We start from the raw sequence: 22259 nt of genomic DNA, 5'->3' as shown, positions 1-22259 counted from the left end.
AAAATTTTAGATAATAATTGAATATTAAACTCTCTAAATTTGAATTAATAAAAATGTTTTCTAATTTGAATTAAACTTTTTGAACTTTTTGCTTTTGAATTAGCAGATTTTACTAATAAATAGTCGTTTCTACTAATTTAATAGTAAAATTTACTAATTCAAAAGCAAAAATTCAGTCACTAATTCCAATTAGTAAATATTTTTACTAATTCAAATTAATACAGAAAGTATTATAGAGTGAACTTTTAGAAATAATTGAATTTTGAAAAGGTTTCAAATTATATTCTTTGAATGTTTGAATTTTTCCTACTTTTAACTAAAAATTATGTAGATTGTGAACTCGGGCTACTTTTTCAATCGGAATATCTACTTCGAATTGCGCGGTGGGGACTGAATTTGACCAATAAGAAGACCAGTCTTCTTTCCACTTCTATATAACTCGAAGTAGAAATTGCGGTTGAGAAAGGCAGCCCGAGCCCGATCCCGAGCTCAAATATTAATTTTACCACAAAAAGCCATATGTGGTTTAGACAGCTCTGTCTTCAGCTTTAAAAAGAAAAGGTAATTTTTGAAATTGATTCAGAAATAAACATTTTACAAGATTTTTTTAAACATGAATAAAAAAATGGTTTTTTGCTTTAAAATAAAATTTGTTTGGTGTATTGCAAATATTCTTTTCAGTTTTTTGAGACCTATAACCTCCAATAGGTCCGATAAGAAGTTTAAAAAATTTTTTTTTCGGAAGTGTTATGAGAGAAAAAATCCTATCCTATGATTTTATCTCTTTTCTAGATAACATTTTATTTCTAGAATCTTATATTTTTCAATTGTTTTAATATGTTAGTTTCCTTGAAAAATATAAAATATTAATTACTCAATGTTGTAATTTTAGGGATTGAAGAAAATGAAAGACTGTACACGAAAGTTCGAGAACTGGAAGGAAAGAGCAGTCTCTCGGCAGCAAGAGAACGAGGAAAAAGTTTTGATTCGCTAAGTGATTTGACAAACATCGATCTCGATTTAGATTTGAATGCGTTCGACAAGGAGCGAGTAATGGAGGAATACGACGAATTGCGTGGCCGCTTTGAAAAAGCCATATTGGAAGTTCGTGCAATGCGTAAAGAACTTCGAGAGGCACACGCTGCACAGGATGCCCTTGAGCTTCAGGTTTTTGCGTTCAAACAAGAGTCGGGGCGAGCCAACGATGCAAATCAAGCGCAAATGCAATTAATGGCCGCAAGGATACAAGATTTGACGAACAAACTCGCCGGGAGCGAGAAACAGATGAGAACAATGAAGCAGAAGATGACCAAAGCCGAAACGAGGGACAAGAGACGATCCCTCTCACTGAAGGGACGGGAGTCTTTTCAAATTTCCCAAGAAGTCGAGGACAAACTCCTCGACCTTGAAAACAAGATTTGCGCGATCGAGCGCGGCAAAAGTATTGCTTTAAATTCGAAAGAACCAAGTCCTAACCCAAAGAAGGAACGAAGGCGGGAGCATCGAAGCTTGGACCGCGCGAGGTTGCGGAGAAAATCGTTGGACAGCGCAACCAACTCTGAGCCGATGAAGGTGCTCATTCGATTAAGCACACTAGAAACGAAAGTGACCAATGTTGCCGAGAATTTGGCGAGCGACGCTGAGAAGGATTCGAGCGAATGTAGCGAAATTAGTGCCTCATCTACTAGTGAAGTGTCGCTCGAGGTTATATCGAGACTGAAGAAACTGGAGCGGGCAGTTGCAAAGTCAAAGCGACGACTGGAGAAGTGTCTGGGTTCCACGCAAGCCGAGGAGAAGGCTGAAAAGTGCCTTCGTGCCGTGAACGACATTCTCGACACGTGTGTCGAATGCAAGAAAAATCAAGCCAACTCTCAGGTCACAGAGTCAGTAGGTGTTGTAGTATCTAGGCTAGAAATTATTCTTAGAGATAAGATGTGCGAGCTAATGAAGCGGCGGCAAGTGCTTGCGCAGGATGGGCAGCTCAACGACAAAGAGAAGGCGAAACTGATCGCCGAGAGAGTAGCATTCGAGTGCGTGATTCTCCGGCAGATCAAGTGTGCAATGTCGAGATCGACGAACAAGAGCATCGTCTTGAGCGAGTTGGTCGAAACTAGTCAGCTTATTTCTAACTTAAAATCTAAGATTTATGGAACTAAGCCCAAAACCTACCAAAACACAAGTTTTATCGATTATCTCACAAGAATTTTAGCCAATAAGTTATTGCTAGTTAGTGGCACGACGAAATCAACAACAGAGGTGCGGGAAGTCTCGGCTGCTCAAGCTGAGAGTCTCAATTTTCTGCTTCAGAAACAAAAGGAAATCAATGAGATCATGCGACGGTTCAAGGACGCCAAGTTGAAGCATCTCGCCGAAGCTTTGGCAACAGAAACGTTGAGTTTGTCCGAGCAGGAGGAACTCAATTGTCAAATTAATCAGGACGAGAGAAGAGAAAGCAAGTTAGTTGAAGACAGAAGAATCCGCGAGGCCTGGGCACTGGCCCAGGAAACGGTCAGCAAGGAACTCGTGCAGGCGGAGATTTCGCATTTCATCATGCGCTGCGGACAACTATACGAACAAAATATCACGTCGTTCACCGACACCTGCTTCATTTTCGACACAGCAGACAACGTTGTCTTAGAATCATGGGCTGACAAAGCGCAAGTCAAGTTGCGCGAGGAGATGGAATACTCCATCGAAGAACTGACCGGCATCTACGAGGAGTGTCTCAGGCGAATGAAAATGAGTAAATCGAAATTGGACACCAAGAACGAGTCGAGAGAGTTGCTGACGGACTACGCCGATGTGGTGGCGCAAAAGGCGCTGATCGACGCTCGAATCTTCTTGCTTCAGGAGAACTCGAGGCAAAAGTTGACGTTCACGGGAAAGACCTTTGTTTCGAGTCTCATTCAACAGGAGGATATTCTCTCGAGCATTCTCGAGGCGGACTGCATGTTGGAGAGCAATCCGATTCTTGATTCCGAATACATCTACCTCTATCAGCAGTTCGCAAAGGAGTGCGAGGAGAAAATCTCCGTCAACAATCGCAGCAAGGATCAGCTGAAGAATGTCTCACACTTGTTGATCGGCATGGAGGAAGATATTGCGAGTCTGAAGATGTGCTTCCGGGAAATCGATTGGCCGAAATCTAATATTGTGATCTCTGACTGGAACAGCGTTTGCCACAAGTGCTCGGAATTAAAGGAACAAATCAAGCGAATCGGCGATTACATGAAAAGTGCCTCGTGTAAACAGTGTGAAATGCTCCAGAGTAGAATTCACAGAATGAGTGCAGATCACTCCCACGAATTGAAAGAATTGCAAAGAAACCAGGAGCAAGATTTGATGGACATCAAGGGAGAATGGGACATTCAGAGACATTCGATGACTTCGCAGTATGAACTGGAAGCAGCGAGTCTCAGGGAGAGGGCCAGACTACTAGAGAATCGTCTCAACGAAATGGATTCGGAACATTCGGCTCATGTTAATGAACTAAGGTCTGCTTATCAACGATCAGTGACCACGGACTTGGATGCTGATGCTGAAACGAGAAAGAGGTACAAAGAAGAGATTAAGCAACTTCGGGCGCTTTGCGAAAAAGGATTGTTGGCAATGGAAAATTCACATCGGCGAATCTTGTCTGAGATGGAAGAGAAGCATAAGCAAGAATTGGAGAGCTTGAGAGTCGAAAAGGAGCAGGCGCTTTCGGAAGAAACACAGGCTACTCTGGCTGCTCTTGACGCTATGAGGAAAGCTCACGAACATGAGGTGCAAAAGGAAATTGCCAAGTTTAAGCAGGAATTTATTAAACAGGTTCAAGCAAGGGAGGACATTGGAATCCTTCACAAGGAACATGAGTGAGTTTTAGTCTTTTTATTTTATTTTATATTTTTAATTTAAACCAGCAACAATTTTTACTTTTTACTTTTATTTTTTTTAAATAAAATTGGCAATTTTAAAAATAATTGGGAACGGCTAAACTGCGATACGCCATCTGGTGGTGAAAATTGGAACTAGAGAGATCGGTCTGGTATAAGGGAAAATACACGTGACAGATGTAAATAACATATTAAATCGTTTTATATTTTAGGTTTAAAATAGAAAGAACTTCATAAAAAGTAAATAATAAATTGAAGAAATTAAATCGAATTTCGTCGGAGTAAGATTTACTCCCAAAACATCAAAAACCAATAATTTTTGCTCAGTTTTTGGGTGCAGCAGTAGAAAGTGCTGTATTCGTAAAATTGTAAAATAATATCATCAAAACATAAACATAAATTTTTTTCTAAATATTTTGTGGCAATATTGTTGCTTTATCTATAATTAAATTATTTAGCGAATATTTTTTTTCGTTGGTCAATGTTTTAAAGTTCAACTTGGTCAAAGATTTCCAAGAGCTGGAGAATTAATGGTCAATTTCGAAAATAAATTGGGCATAAAGGAGTCGCATTTCACAAAAGATGATTATTCTTTTTTACTGAAGCAGGGAAGTTATTAAAAATTGTATTAAATCTGCTTAAATATAATTAAGGCTTTAAATTGTTACAGAATTACTATTTGTGATGCGCTCTCAAGAATTTTATAGGTTATGTTGACGATAGTTTTATCTTGATTAAAAGCATTAAAAGTTTCTTTTTGTTCCTGTAAAATCGAAATCAGTTTTTATTGAATATTTTGGGAATAATGAAGATTCAAACATTATTCGATTATCACGCATATTCGATGTTTGCAAACAGAATGCAATGAACTTTTGGTTGATTTTGATTTTTCCATTTGCAGTTTTCTACAAAAGGTAACATGTCCGGCATTTTTTATAACCTTTCACCCTCTATAAAATTCGACTTAAATGTGTCGAATTGGTGTGAAAACCAATATTTCTGTTCAAAAAAGCTGCATTTTTTGATTTTCAATCAAAATTACACGTGTTTACTTTACATCTGTCATTAAAACAGACCGATCTCGCCGGCCATATTGGTTTGTGACGTCACGACCACCGTTCCCAATAGAACGTCTAAATTTTTCATTCAAATTTATTTTCATAAAAATAAAATATAAATTGGAATATAGTTTTAATGTTATTATAACTATAATATCATATATTCTGACACAGGAAATTCAGGAAAAAGTTAGGGATTTTTATTAAAACTATTGAAAAAAATTACATTTTTAGAATTTATCAGAAAATTACAAATTTTTGTGTCTTTTTTGTTTGCCTCATAAACTATGAAATTACTACAAATTATAAAACAAAACCTTCAATTTCTGAAAATAATTTATTTTTAAATAAATTAAATCTTGAACAACTATTCTAAAATAAATAAATTATTTAATGAATAATTTTACTTAAATATCTCAAAATTGTAACAAAATTGTTTCCTCTCTTGTTACTGAACAAAAAAAAATATATGCAAGATATAAAAAAAAAAAAAAAAAGAAAAAATAGATTTTATTTAATTTGTAGAAATTTATTACTCTGAGGATGGAATTATAGTAATCAAAAAAATATTTTCTAAAATTACAATTATATAATTTCTCGTTATAAAGCAATTAGATTCATTCATTCGCATCAAACTATACAATTATATACACACAATAAAGATGAGCTCATCGCGTAAACAAAATTCGACAAGAAAATAAAATTAAAATTAGCAATTCTCAAAATTTATATTTGGTAAAATATTTAATAAATAATTGTGTCGTATAACTTTTTATAACAAAGAAAAGATAAAAATATCCTCAATACTCCAATTTACTGTTCAATTTTTATATCTCAAAACGCCCTGATTCAGTTTCGTAATTAAATCAAAATTATCCAGAAATATATATATATATATATATCGCATATCACATATATGCCGAAAAGTGTAGATTATCAAATACCTAACTTAGATATATACATATGATATATCGCAAAAGAAACAATTACGTTATATATCGGTGAAAATCACTTACGTCTCATTTGATGTTCACAATAATTGAATACGAAATGTAACTTAAATGCATCGTAGAACCTGTGAGGGGATTAAGTGAGCAGAATTTCCTTTCTTTAGGTTTCGTTCTCGCTGCACCAAGGGACCAGGTCCGATGATATTGTTATTTATATCAATTTTGTAACATCCTTCGAAGACGGACACGTTCTCAATATAGTTGTTTGAGATATTTACAATATAATTAACGACCTGCTTTCGATTGACGGGTCGACACTTATCACAAATACACACAATAATTTTGTTAATATTGATTTTCTTTAGATAATAATTTAGTCTCTGTATTCCTTGATTTACAGGACACGTCTTTATAATGAAACGGTTATATAGAGAATGCTACCAATTATAATATATCGTCGCAATTTATTTAGTATCGAAAATTTTTCCCACTCATTCTACACACTTCACATTCCGAATATATTTACAATGTTTATGATTCATAGCCTTACAAAATTAATTCAATTTTAAAAGAGTTGCGTTTTAATTTTATAAAATTTCAATGTTGAATTGAATTTAATTAGAAATTTTAATGAACTTAGATTTTTGAAAAATTTTAATAATTCAAAATCTTCTAAAATTAGTTAAATTTGTCAATATATATTTAACTAATTAATAAAAATAATGGATTTATAGAAGAATTTTAGTTAAAAACACTAAAAAAATTGAATTTTAAAGAAGTTACAAATTATTGCAGAAATTCAAATGTAATAAAATTCTTATCACAAAATTCAATAATTTTCAAAATTTACAAAAAAATTTCGACAAAATCCCAATTATTATATTTTTAAATAAAAAAATTCTTCTTCTAAAATCAATTATTTTTATATTCGAAAATTTTCCTCATTTCAATTATTTTTAATATCTCTACTATTTTAATAAAACTACCCAAAAGAAATCAATTATTTAAAAAAAATTTTAATAAAATTGTACGAAAACATTTAAGGGGACACCTAAGTGGAAAAATGACAAAAAATCGATTTTTTTTATTTGATTTTCTAAAAGTTAGACTCAATTAGGAATAGAACAAGACTTTTTAAAACCTTTTCTAAAGAGTTGAAAAAATCTGATTACATGATTCTGAATACCATGAGTTTTTAGTATTTTTTCTTTTTTCGTGTCTCCTGTAAAAATTGTTTTTTTCCAATTTTTAAACTTTCGGTACACTTTTCTCCGAATCTACTAAACCGATTTGTAATTTTTTTTTTACTTTGTTCAGTAAGGTTCCAAGAATACGAATAAGAAGTTTAACATCATTTTGAGTTGTACAAACGGAGATATGAGTCAATGAATCAGAGAAAATGGGATTTTTATTTTGCTTTTGGTATAAATATCCATAAAAAAGTTTCTATTGAAGATAACGTCGTATAACTTCTTATTCATATAATTGATTATATTTGTAATCGAATGAAAAAAGGGCGAACGCAATTGGAATAATAGTTTTCGAGAAAAGTGTACCGAAAGTTGACTCTTTTTGCATTGTTTTTAGGTGACTTAGGTGTCCCCTTAATTATTTTCATAAATAATACAAGTACAGGAATTCTATTGTTTACAAAATTTTTATGTTTTTCTCAATAATTCAATTATTTTCATAAATAATAAAACTCATCGCAGAATTTCAATTATTTTTAATACAATTTTAATCGAGTCCCTTGAAAAATGTAAAGTTGGGCGTTTTTCTAGAACTTTTAAACTTTGAGGTATTAGGAAACTTAATTTTTTTTTTCAAGGCACATTCATGCTATTAATTTTACTGGCTTCAGAATTGATCAAATAACAGAAAAAACCAAGAGTCACTTATTTTTACACATTGTTATTTTATATTTTTAACTCAACATTACTCGTCAAATATAAAATTAGGTGTAAGCCTTATAACATTAAATTTTCATAAAAAAGTGTATTTTTTTAATTAAAAAAATACAAGCATGGTAAACAAAAAATAATTAACAATAAAACGAGGTCTATTATTTAGAATTCAATTTTCGAGTGGAGGAGCGAGTTCTTATTTGACTGCTTTTCTCAGAAACATTTTTATTTTGTTTCTTTGATTTTGGAACAATATTGAATTCAGCGTGTTTTCTTTTTGATGATTCTATTGCGCTCAAATTCCAACCTTTTTCCGACATTGCAAAATGCTTGCACGGTGGACTTATGAAGCATGTGGAATCAACGCACGAAAGATGATTGAGGAAAAGGGTATCCGAACTTTCTGAATTCCAAATAATTTGAAAAATTTTTTGGGAGTTTGGTGCTGATTTCAAATTTGGTCGTAATAATAAATCAATAGTTGGAATTTCCGATTCAGCTACATGGAATACTTTAATTTTTGATGCAGATTGTACAATATGAATAACATCCTGAACTGAAAGAATATCTTTTCCAGCTGATACAGCTCGATCACATAGTGATTTGATGGTACCTCCAGTACCATCAGCGGCACTTTTGCCATGCCCTGCCGTACTAAAATTCCATGTAGCTAACTAAAGAGATAGCTTTTTGCAATGTTGCTCAAAAAGGTCAAAATTTGTTTTATTTTTATATTGTGTGGCGGGTCCATCACTTTGAAAATGTATTACATTTACACTTGGTACTGTCGTTTTAATTAATTTCAATATAGGCTGTAAATAAGCCCAAATTGAACAAGCATCGTGTCTCAGAGATTCAGATACTGTACAGAACGAAACACAACTAATTTTAGACTCATTAATTTTTTTATAGTAAAAAACTCCTGTATGAAGTGTTAATTGTGTCTTCGAAGCACTAAAGTGAACACTTTGAATCTCACTTGCATATTTGCAAACATAATTTTCCGAAAAATCGATAACAATTTTTACTTCATTGCTTTCTAAACCAGAGTTCAATTTTTCTAAAGCTTTATACTGATGTGTAGTATCATAACAGTGTTTTAAGAATGATGGAGTAATTAAATTTAATTCTTCAATCATATCATTTACTGTACACTCAATCTTTGCTTTTTTAGAAATAGTAACGTGATACATTTTACCATGTTTACCAACCCTATCTTCTTTGGATGTAACCCACTTAAAGTAAGAAGATGTTTCACAATCATTAACTTTATCAACATTTTTCACATTACATTTTAAACATTTCCCGTACATACAATCTTGAAGACTGGTATCACAATTTACAGATTGTAGAAAATCTCTTGGGTTGCCACTAGGCAAAACGTGTAACTGTGCTAATTTCCTCACGAGTAACTCAAAATTCGCATGAGTTTTACATAAGCAAGTATCGCGATTTGTTACTTTCTTTTTAACAATCCAGAAGGGTCGTAAGCGCGTAAATGTAGTCCAAGATATTTCAAACAAATTTTCTTTTTTATATTTTTCATATAAATTTGTCAAAGTGTCCAATAAATATCGCTTTCTTTTAATTTCCTTGTTTTTACTGATTACGTCTTTTGATCCTGGAGCTAAAGCCGAATTTTCATCTTTTTCAAGAAAAGTTTGAACACTTTCTCTTGCAATTTTTTGAAATTTCATTATTTTTTCTTTCTTTCTATCTATAAAATTATATAATAATTAATTTTGATTTAATTTTTTTTAATTAATTTAAATTATAGATATTAAAAGATTATATAATAATAATTTTTACTTTTATACTAAAAAGCAAATAATAATTTATAATATTAATCGCTGAATTATTAGTAATTATGGAACAAAAAAATTGCATAAAGAGAGTATAATAAAAAATTGTAAACAAAATTTTAAACAACTACAAAATAAATAAATTTTTAGAAGTAGTATTTTATTTATAATAATTTATTTTTTTACCCAGAAGAAGACTTGTTGATTTCAAATGTTTTTTTTGTAAGTAAAGACTCACAATTCCTGACGTCTTTCTCATAAATCGGTACTTTTTAATTACTCTTCCTGCAATTGCTTGCGAAAAAATAGATTTTTCCTTTTCGTTCTTCAAATTTTGTTTTCTTTCTAATAATTGTGCTTCCAATGCTTCACAATATATTAAACGCTTTCTAACCGCTTTTCTCCCAGCATTTTCAATTTTTTTCACATTTTGAAGTAAAGGATTCTTTTTTTCGTTTTTATTTTTTAATCTATATAACTGACACTTTAAATTGTGAATTATTCTATTTTTTTTCTTAATAGTACCTTGCAATTTAATTTTTTCTCTTTGAATATGAGCGGCTCTATTTTTTGCGCAAATTAATGAATGTTTTAATTTTTTTATCACTTTATTTTCATTTTCATTGTTGATTAATTGTTCATTATCACGATAAGAGTTTTCATCTCTATTTTGAGAAATATAAATTGGTTCATTTACATTACTTTTTTCATTTTCTTGAACAACATAGCCTTCACAATTATTACTACTGTCAATGAGATTAGAAACATTTTGTCCACTTTTTTCTGAAATCAAATTTGTATCAAATTCATTTGAAATAGAATTTACTGACACTTCTTGAGAAAGTCTTGTCAAATTTCGTCGAAGCAGAAGTTTATCAAACGTTATTTCTGAATCTTTTTTTAATTCTTTTAAAGAATTTTTGTTCTTATTCATTTCATTCAATGTTTTTAGTCGTGCAATCTCAATTTCTTTTTTCTCTCTTGTCAACTTTCGTTTCTGCTGCATTTTTTCTCGTTTAATGAGTAATTTTAATTCTCGCTCTTGATCCATAATTAATTAATTATTTATACAAAACACATGATATAGAAATCAAAGGTTAAATTGTAAATACAGTGAAAATTACAACAAATTCATCGCTCGTCGTTTGTTTTAACTCGATTAAAAAAATTTTCTTCCCGCAAAAAGTAAATCAATGAGCTTTATAATGAAAACTCATAGTTTTTATTATTTTCATAGTTTTAATGGATAGTGTAGAAGATAACGATTCTCCTATATATTTTTATAAAATAAAATAAGAAATTACAATGAGTTTAAAGTGTTTAGAAGCTAAATTTAAGATGTGCTATTCAAAAATATGGTTTCTTAAAATGAGTTACGACTTAAAATTTTAATCTTCTGTACGCATCGGTGGCACAGATTCCTGTAAGGATTCAAATTACTTCTATTTGTATAAATAATGTGCTCTCGTAGTTTGGTTTCTTAAAAACCAATGTTAAAAAAGATATCTCAGGTTGATTGCTAAATTTTAAAGTCATAAAAATAATTATCACGCAAGTTTGGAGGTACATAATTTTATTCCTTGGTAAGACACATCATTGCCCCAAGAACTTTTCAATTGTTTACACTCCCATTTACTTGTACTAAAAGTTACAAACCATAAAAATAATTGTTAAAAAAATTATAATGCTTTAACTGCAAAAATACAGCCAGTGTCACTCACTAGTAACAGTGAAATTCACCACTTTTCTTTACTCTCAATGTTTTTTACGTTATCATAATGATTTTTTAACACTTGGAACATGTAAAGCGAACAAAAATTTGTTGAAATGTGGTGTTGCAAAATTATTTTTACAATATTTAAGGTATCATAATCAGCGTCAACATAAAGTTTAAAAGTTCTAGAAAAACGCCCAACTATTCTTAAAATTTTTATTAAAATTCGTCAAAAGAATTCAATTATTTAAAAATTTTGTAATAAAATTCTTTACAAGAATTAAATTTTAAGGAACATTTAATTATACCTAGATTAGATTAGATTTATTCTTCATTGTACACTTTTTACAGTTTTTACAATTTCTATTCCCCGCATAACTAGTTGTACTAACATACAACACAATTTACATAGAATTACAATGTGTCGGTATATGCTTGTAAAAAAATATTGATTATAGAATATGTAAGAATTAAAAGCTAGCAACAAGCCAACACTTTATCACTAAGATTAATTTTACAAAAGTAAAATTAAAAGTAAAATTAACATAAAATTGAAATAAAATTGAATTTGAAATTAACAACACTGATATCATAAAGTTAACGTAAGCGAAACATTCAATTATATAATTTACTTTTGTATTTAAATAATTAAATTCTCATAGAATTTTCTAATAAAAATTTATTTAAAAATGAATTATAGTTAAAATTTTAGATAATAATTGAATATGAAAATAATTATTTTATCTCTTAAACATCTTTAATTATTATAAAAAATGAAGAAACCGTTGACTCCGAGTCGAAGACTCTGAGTAATTTTTTCCTTTATTTTCTAAAAATTAAAAAATTTTAATTTCATTTTCAATTAAAATTTGTAATTGACAAAAAAGAATTAATAAGCATTTTTTTCCTTTATTTTCAAAAAACTTTGAATTTTATTAAAACAATAAAATTGTAATTAAGAAATAGAAATTAACTTATTTCCATGAAAATTGAAAATTTTCTACAAAAATTTTAAGTTACGGGAATATGTAATGTTTTTTCCCCAAAATAAAAGAATTAGTTTGCGAACAATATTGTTATTAAGAAATGAAAATTATGCATAAAATGGGTATTTATTTCCTATTTCTTAATCATAATTTTTTAACAATTTTCTATTTTTTATAAATAAAAAGGAGAAAAATTTGCATAATTTTGATCAGTGAAACGAAATTTGTTATAGAAAAAAGTATAAAACAAAATGAGTATATTTTTCATTTGTTAATGTTAATGATTTGTCAAACAATATTTTTTAAAGAAAAAAAAAAAACAAAAGCATTCACAAAAACTAACTTCAAACTGCGGACAGAATGAATGAAAGAATTTATGAAGATTAATAATATAGTTAATTAATGCTTACATTTTAGCTACAAATGGTATAAAAAGTAAACAATTTTCATTCATCGATTCCAATAAAGAAATTACAAACATTCCAAAAATAACTAGTAGTCAAACAAAAGAATTTATATGCCTTTTTTTAAAATTATTTATTTAATTCCATTAACTCTAATAGAAGTGGCAACTGGGTTTGTTCGTTATTCCAAGCAAGATTAAAACTATAATATGTCCAGGAAGTCAGATTCGTAAAGTTAAAATTATAAAGAAAATTGTGCTCGATTTGCATTCTTTTGAAACAAAATTCATCTTGAAAAACTATAATTTTATAATTTCTGATCATATTAAGTTCCAAAATTGATCAATCGAAGCAATTTCAGTGGTTCAACAAGTTGGTTATGGAACTTTAAAAGTTATTCTTATATTTTTAACAAACTTTTCTATTTTGATTTTGTAACATTTTCAGAAAAATTGTTAAGTTTTGTTTCCTTATTACAATAAATTTTATTTTTTGTTTGTCTGCTATTTCAAAATAAAATGTATATGTTTACAATTTTTTTTTTTTTTTTTTTTTTTTTTTTTTTTTTTACTCCTGCCCTATTGGCCTTACGCACTTCGACAAGAGTCCCCGAGAAATACTTTTTTGGATTAAGCATAACCATTCTACTTAGAAATTTTTCAATATATATTAACCTAATTTGCGTCTACAGCCGACTTTATTAGGAGTACTCGCATTCCGCCTGGACCACCCGTCAATGGGTTTTCTCGCCAGAGAAGAGGGAAACTGTAGGAAACCTCTCTGAGTACAACCGGTTTATCGACAGTCGAGTTCTAATGGTGTGTACCGGACAATAATCGACGGTGCACATCATTATACCTCGACGTCAAACCTCCCGCTCAGATTGTCTCACGTGCCGGAAAAATACCAAGCCAAATGGGCGCGAACCAAGGATACTTATACCCTTGGTCCTTAAACGACCGCCAATGCGAGGCATCTATCCGACTGAGCTAATCTGTCGGTTATATGTTTACAATTTTAAACAATAATAATAAAAGAAAATAAAAATTTCGCTAATTTTTAAAAAATCCTTTGCTGTAACAAATAATAAATCTGAAGTGTACTTAACTTTTAGGGTAGAGATGGAAGAAATTAAGCAAGAAATTTTGTCCCTCTCATCGAAGTATTCATCAAAATGTGTCGAGTCCGCAGCGCTTGAAGAAAAAGTAGGTTGTCTAACGAAGCAAGTAAATCAGGCACAGCAACACATCAAACAATTAGACGCGCGGAACAAACAACTTCGGGCCCATTTGGTTCTTGAAACAAACGACACGAGCTTCAATGAAACATTGCAACTTTTGCGAGGAAGAGAAAAGGAAATAACCGAGCAAAGAGAGGAAATTCATCGTTTGCAGCAACAGCTTAAGGTATAAATACACGTAACTCTTAATTTTCTTTTATTTTACACTGTAGATGTGGATAACAATGCATATTAATTCTTAACTCTGCTGCAATTGCATATTATGGTGTTATTTGGGCTTCCACTGAGTTTTTGCAATAATTTTAGAATTGCACTTTAATAAACAATGAAATCTCTCTTTCATTTCTAGAATATCTTTCCCAAAAATATATCATACTTAGAGAAAAATCAAGCTATAAACATGTTACTCTTTTTCAATGTTTTAAGAAATAGGTAGTGTTTAAAAATCTAGTTTCGATTTTGTAGAAAAAAAGTGTTTGTAATTTTTTTAAATTTAAAGAAAAAACTTTAAATAAGTCGAATAAAAGAAGAGTTTTGAAACATTTGTATGTTTCAAAAACTAGCAATGAGACAGGTAATAAAGCAAATGTTTCTTGGTTTTAAAAGTATTGTTTCTAAAAAGACAAAATATTTGATGATATTGTTGCTATGTCCAACCTCCAATATTCTAAATAGAGAGAAAAAAATCTGCCCGCCCTTCCTCTGCAATAAGATAATATTTTATTTTCATCTTCAATCCATGTTTCTCTCAAAAAAAAATTATTTTCATTTTCAACTAATACCATATAACACACAAAGCCGATCTTCTTTTCTTGAAGTTACTATGACTTTAAGTATTACATTCTCATCACATATTGTATTTTTAGTTTAATGTTGATTAGGATAGTTATTCTCCTTGAAAGAAAATAAAAAAACTGTCTTTATTCGCAATACTTGTATTGCGTATACCATCGATTAAGTTTATCATATTTCTCATTTCCATATCCCTATACAGTAAAGCACAAGATTAAGGTTCCATTACAATCTTAAGAGAAGCCTCCATCAGAAACTCAAGGGAAGCTTACAAAAGAATTTTCATCTTCTCAAAATTCTGGAGTAAAAGAAATTTATTCATTTTACCATAAAAATGAACAAAATTCAGAAAAACACTGGAAACAATTTTTAAAAAGTAGCTTTTACTGGAGGCTGCACGGAAGCTTCTCTTTAGTTGGGGTGTGTGGGTCATATCATTGGGTATATGACCCATAGAAACTTCAATTCAATTAATTGCAAATATTTACACTTTGTGAGATTAACACATCATCTTATCAAACTTTTTGTTGTAATGTTAAAGTCGGATTTTTAAAAGTGTTAGGGAGAATGCTCAAAAATGGACAGTTTGCTTAATTGTCATACTTGTTTTAAATGTTGCCCGTGGAAAAACCATTGCTGGTAGTAAAACAGATTCTTTAGCTTCAATTATGTAGCAAGTATAGTTGCAAGAACTCCTCGTTTTGATTTAGTGAATTTGTTTAGCACCATTTTCAACAGTTATTTTCATTTTTTATCACGCCTACTGTAGATATGCCAATTTGATCCAAGTTATTAAAGTGGTTTCTATTTTAGCGAAATTTGGGTTGCGGTTCATAACCTCCTCCAGTTTTTCAAAATAATTTGCAATGTTCGTTTTGTTGAAGGTCATCGTTCTGGAAAAGTGGCATTGTTCCGGTTTTCTGGCAGAAGATTTTTGTGTCTAGACATGTACCCATTATAATAATTTTATCTTTATCTTCAACCGTGCGAAGATTTACATGTCAGGATTTGAGAATAGTTTGAATATTATAGGCAGCCCGAGCTAGTTCAGAAGCAAACTGCAAATTGCCTAGTATCCAGTGATGTGAGACCATAACCAAACCTACAATAAACCTCCACTTAATAGATTAATTTCAAGTATACATAGGAAAATGTCACCTTGAGTGGACCGCCTAAGCTTTTTTTCGAAAAAATTCTATATGAAAGCAAATTAATCGGAGGTTTCTATTCCAAGCTTTAATGTAGATCCCTAGATAAGTGTTATACCATAATAGCTTTGATTTTTTTTATTTGGAAGAAAAAATTGACTTTAAAAAAAGCTAATTTTTAAGGAATGGAAAAAGTGTAACCTTGAGTGAACCACTCCTAAAAAATTGCAAAAGTTATTCTAAATTCTTTAATGTATTTAATATTTCTGATATATTAATACAAAAATTTATGCTTTATTGCTCAAAAGCGCACAAATCCATAAGACCTTCTCATTTTTTATGAGAATGTAAAATTAAAAAAATCAGCTGCATCTATGTTTACCTCTAAATATATGGCTGGACGTAGCAACAATATCGTCAACTATTTGAAAAGCAAGAAATTTTATTCCTAATTCTTTTAATAATAATGATTAAAGGGAGAATAGGGCAAAGCGCTGCATTAACTTTAAAAAAAATTTGCAAAATGGCCGATTTTCCCCATTCCCTGAGGTAAAAAAAAATAAATTTTAACACGTGTAATACAGTGTTTAAACCAGCTATAGTAATTGCTCCTACTCAATTTCTTAACACATTACATAGTTTTCGTAATCATTACCAAAAATGATGACATATCCGAATATAGATAATATATAGACTAAGTATTGTAATCATTAAGAAAGAATTTTTCTCCGTGTGCAAAGAGTTATACCGTGTTTTGCTTCATTACACTCGCACTATTAAAATGTTTTTCTTTTTCAAATAATATTACATGTGAAAATGCCATAACATGCAACTGCAAGTTAACTTCTATTAGTCGCACTGATATTTTCGATATTTCACTAACAGCATGGGGACTCTCATGAATCGTCACGGGTGACATCAAAATCCCCACCATTAAGCTACTTGACAGCATACTCACCACAGAAAGTCAAATCTAGTCAAGAGTCGCTTCGTGCAAATAATGAAGAGCGGAAGTTAGGCAACAAACGCCAGAGTAACTCCTTACTGTCGCTAAAAAAGTCACTCTCGCCTGACAAGTCGTTTTCGTACAAACTCGAGAGAATAAAATCCATTTCTTTGCCTTACACGAACTGCAATTTCGTGAGGTCGGATGGTAGTAGCTCTGGCGTTTTGTCGCAAGATAGAAATGAAAGGGTGGTCCAAAAGAGTCAAGAACGAAATGGTCTCGCTAATCCTCTGTGGGACAGACTGCGGTCAAGGAGTGGTCTTTTACATCAGTATCAAGGTACAGAAGAGAGATAAAGAACATTTTTGTGGTGACGGTGGTGGTGGTGGCAGTGATAATATTTCGACTATCCACGAACTATAATTGACTGATATTTTTTCATTTTTTTCGAATACAAAATAGAGCCTACCGAAGAAGACAGATATAACACTTTACGCACTTTTATATCGTAAATAACTATTTTTACAAGGAAGAAAAGTTTTATTGCACGCGTTAAACAAAAGTGTGTAAATTTGCATTTACCTTGGTATAAATTAGAAGTGTGCAAAAAAGCTTGAATAGTTCGAGCTTTTTGCACTTCTCTAAAATAAATATGACACACTCTTTAAACATATACAAAACGACAGCGTTGGTCTCAAAAATTCGATTTTGCTGAAAATTTTTCTATGTACTTAGTAAAATCTAAAATTTTTTGATAAATACATATGACGGGTTCCACGTCAAGTGACCCAGGTCAAAAATTTACATGGAATATTTGAAAAATTTGTAGTTTCTTTAAAACAAAACGAAAATACGTTTTCTATTTTGGGTTTTTCTGCTGTTTTTCAACACTTTCTAATGGTGTAAACAAATGTAGAGAAAAAAAATTTTTTGACCTTAAAAAATTAAATTAAAAAATAAAATTTCATTTTTTTATCAAATGCACAGTTTTTATTTTTAAAAAAAAATTTTATCATAAAGGTGAGGTTTTTTCCTAAAAAAATGTATAGGTCAAAACGTGGGACAAGAACTTTTAACTGGTCAAAATAAACATTTACTTCTGCAGTGCACCGACCCGCAGTGGAATTTTTTTTACAATTTACTATTAAAAAATGTCTACAGCTTACAATTTTTAACCGATTTGAGTGTTCTTTGTCTTAAATTAAAGGGGAATAAATTCTTAAGACATCCTTCGAGTACAATTTTGGGGATTTTAATTATTTATAATTTTTTTTAATCAAAGTTAAAAAATTAATACACTTTTTTAAAAAAGGACGTTTATTTTCTTATTCCGTTGCTGCACATGATCTAAATCAATTCAAATTCTTCCAATATGACAACCAGATAATTACTAAAGCATAAAATAATATATTTCAATTGTTATAAACAATATACAGTCCAACAACGCGCAGGGGCGGTGGATTGCAGAAGTAAATGTTTATTTTGACCAGTTAAAAGTTCTTGTCCCACGTTTTGACCTATACATTTTTTTAGGAAAAAACCTCACCTTTATGATAAAATTTTTTTTTTAAAAATAAAAACTGTCCATTTCATAAAAAAATGAAATTTTATTTTTTAATTTAATTTTTCAAGGTCAAAAAATTTTTTTTCTCTACATTTGTTTACACCATTAGAAAATGTTGAAAAACAGCAGAAAAATCCAAAATAGAAAACGTATTTTCGTTTTGTTTTAAAGAAACTACAAATTTTTCAAATATTCCATGTAAGACCAAAAATTTAAACTTTGACCCCCTCCAGTTTTTATATCTGTTTAAATAAATTAATAATATTTGATATTTTTTATTGTATGTAATAGGACTACTGTTTGTGCAAACTTTTTACCTGATCCCAAACATTTCAAATTTAGACCTGGGTCACTTGACGTGGAACCCGTCATATTTGTATTGTAATTAAGATATCAATCGACTTCAGTTTAGTCGGTTTATAATAACGATACATTAGTTTATTATATATATATATATATTTTTTTTTAAAGAAAATAATAAGAACTTGGTTTTAAAGATTGTAATGCCTGTAAAAGTACTCTGAACACAAAATAACAAAATTTCTACCGATCGCATTTTTCTCTAATAATTAATTATGAGAAAATGAGTTTCTTTGCTACAGATAAGTCCAGAATACCTACAGTCAATTTGCTAAGTTGTTGGATGCTACGGGGATGTTCAAGTAGATGCAATTTTTATACAGAGCTTCAGTGGGCGAATTAAATTAACTTTGACATGCCCTTAAACACTCGACTGAGAGAATACGATAGAAAAGAATAGAAGCAGTCTCTTTTTCTATCTTCTTCTTTATTTTGTGGCTTCGAAAATTCTTCCTGCCAATTCTTGATACAGTTTTGATTCATCTAATCTAAATTAGGTTTAATTTAGTGTATTTTCTAGTACAGTTTTCACCACAAGTATTAGCACCTATAGAAGCGAAATAAACAGATTTTTAATAGTCATTCTAGACCTTTAGTAGATATGCGGGAACAAATAGCAAATTTTCTAATTTCTTATCAATTATGAATAATGTGATCTACTTTGAAATAGCCAACCAATACTAATTAATAAAGCAAAATAAATTAAATTATTATGGATTAATCTCGAGCCAGTCTATTTCCCTTCCGTTTCTTCCAATTTGACATCACCTGAACATCAGGTTCGCTAGATGTATGAGTTGACCTTCATCATTTAATTCCTGGGTGCTTTGTTCATTATTTTGGATTATAGCGATTGTTAAATTGTTAGTGTTGAATGCGAACTATCCAATTCATTGTCAAGACAGGAGTTTAGAATAACATTTTCACTAAGAATGTAGATTGCTTCCTCTTCAGTACGATTATAAATGAAACGTTCCCTCATGATCTCAAATTGGTATATAAAACTAAACAGAAGATCGAGGACGATTTTTCGTCGAATTGTCTTTCGCGCAGTTAATACAATAGTCATTCTAGCTTGAGCTTTAGAACTTTCCCTTTACGTGAGATGTTCTGCACTGGGCAGTGACATATCCAAAAGTCTAGCATTTGTAGCACTTTTTAGGGCGTGGAATAGTTGGAATGATCGTATGGGTGATTTGGTATAAGAACAATGTTTTTGGTATTCTGAAATTAAGATTTATAATAATTGTTTGAGATCTTCTTTTAGGCGAGATCAGAATGCCCTTCATTTTTTTGTCCATGTGGTTAACTATTTCAGAGATTGAATATATTAGGTATGTATGTCCCGTAACCCAACTTACTTATTTCTTCCAAAGTGAATAGGTGTGTGTTTGATTAGATTTTATCCGCCTATTTTATTTTTTTATTTACATCCCTTTTCTTTTATTCTTATATTTATTTCAATATTTTGTATTTATTGTCTAAATAGAATTGTATTTTTTTAGCTAAAATACATCCCAAGTAGTGCGTAATATGACAGTGATATTTAAATGTCCGCCTGTTTTCTAATAAAGTTTCAATTTTTATTGTACTACACGGAGAGAAGAGTTGCAGTAAATGTAACAGAACGCGTTTAGTACATCATTTAGTGCACCGGTTAGTGGCGCCAACTGTATGTTTAGTATAATACACTACGACACCTCTCTGTTTAGTAGAATATACTGTTTGCTCAGTGTATCTTACTATCTTACTAAACAGTGCAGTAGATGGCACTGTCTGTACCGTCAGTCCAAACCTAACGATTCTGTTTAGTAGATTTAACTGCCATGTCAGTAGAATCTACTACGCCCTTCTCTCCGTGTAATAATTAGATCCTCATATGTATTCTTGTGTCGCTCTTCAGCTAGCATGGATAGAAATTAGTTGTGAATAAACAAGTTCCACGTAGTAAAGAATTTTTATACTAAATACACTTATGCATCATTTATTAGTTTACATTTATCTAGTTTTTAAATTCCACTATATGCAAATAGGAATGGCGTTACAAGTTTCAACACCTAGTTGATTCTCCGAATGCTAGATTCGGACACCTCTTTTCTACCTTATTCTCTTAGTCGAGTATTTAAAAACTTAAATTCAGCATTGAAATAATAGTAGATATTTTTTCATATTTTGAACAGTACGGTGATTTTTACGATTCTCAGTCAAGTTCCGTGTCATTTTCACTGATATAAATCTAGAGCCAAAAAGTTGATGACATTTTCATTTATTTTAAAACAACATTTTTAAGATCAGAAATTTATAATGTAATGTAATATAAAGGTGAAGAACTTTATGAAATTGATACTTTTGTTACAAATAAGTGTTGACAAATGTGAAACGTTCCGAAGAAATATAGGGGAGAGGGCCCCAAGATGGACATTTCCTATAAAATTTTTGTTTAAAGTGACAAAAATTGCATCTTCTCAATTTTTTTATTTTTGTTGTTTGTATAGACGAAGATTTTTATGCATATTTGAAAAATAAAACCAGTTTTTTTTCTACTGCGCATATCACCTGAATTTTTTGTCAAAAAAAGTTTTATTTCCGATTTTTCTCAAGTCGATAAAGTTATTTAAATTTTTGATTTTAGATAGGTATTTATCGTTATAATATTATTTATTTATCATATAATAATATTCTAAAATGATTTTATTAATATTTTGTTTGTATACAATTTTTTTCTGGGTTTCAAAAAATGGTGTCATTTACCCTAAGATGGACACTTTCGAGACCCTAAGATGGACACCACATTTCAATGTATTTATTTTCATGCTTTCGATTACACATTTTTTTAATAATTTTGTAAGCCTCGTAATTGAGATTTTTTATTTTTACCGCCATGGAATGTAGAGCTATCGATAGAGAATTCGATATATCGATATATCTTAACTTGTCAAATTAAAGTTAAATATGTTATTTTTTTTCATTCTCAAGTTATATAAAATTAGGATTTTTAATAATGTTATTCCTAGTAAATAGAATAAAATGATTAAACATTAGTTTAAAAATTAATACAGGATGTTTATCTTTAATTTACCACACTTTAAAGTGATTTTTAAGAAGGTGTCCATCTATTGGGGCCACTTTTTTTTTGGTCAAAAATTTTAACAATTAGAAAAAATGCTATAAAAAATGTTTAAGTTCAAAATAAAATTTTATCTCAGTGGCCATAAGTTACCTAATAAATTGTACTTTCATTGAGTATAAAACATTTTAACATATCTTATTCGGTTTGGATTTTAGAGCCATCAATCGAAGAGGTGTCCATCTTGGGGCCCTCTCCCCTATCTAAAAAGCCACAATTAGGACACTAGTCTGACCACAAGTCAGAAAAATTAGGCTTGGTTTACAATGTGAATGAGTTTGATAATAATGTAGTTAACCAACTAAATATTCTTGTCATTTTAACTAACTGTTCCTAGTTGGCACCTTCACTAATATGTAAAATAGTTAATTCTTTATAAACGGGTGCAA

At 30.5% G+C, this 22259-nt stretch overlaps 1 protein-coding gene across 2 annotated transcripts in view; it reads left to right on the top strand.

The window, feature by feature from the left end:
- Window positions 1–22259, top strand: part of LOC122503412 (protein outspread-like) — an 88459-nt gene that overhangs the window by 50877 nt on the left and 15323 nt on the right. The window contains exons 11-13 of one of the 2 annotated variants that reach the window (XM_043613934.1): window positions 893–3854; window positions 13808–14099; window positions 16759–17158. In XM_043613934.1, coding sequence (XP_043469869.1) covers window positions 893–3854; window positions 13808–14099; window positions 16759–17158 — 3654 coding nt within the window. The remainder of the gene's footprint in view (window positions 1–892; window positions 3855–13807; window positions 14100–16758; window positions 17159–22259) is intronic. The other variant, XM_043613935.1, reaches the window with a different exon arrangement.

The sequence above is a fragment of the Leptopilina heterotoma genome, unplaced genomic scaffold (assembly GCF_015476425.1).
Source record: "Leptopilina heterotoma isolate Lh14 unplaced genomic scaffold, ASM1547642v1 Lhet_260, whole genome shotgun sequence".
Taxonomy (NCBI): domain Eukaryota; kingdom Metazoa; phylum Arthropoda; class Insecta; order Hymenoptera; family Figitidae; genus Leptopilina; species Leptopilina heterotoma.
Note: the sequence above shows the minus strand (reverse complement) of the source record. Positions and strands in the feature narration are given on the sequence as shown.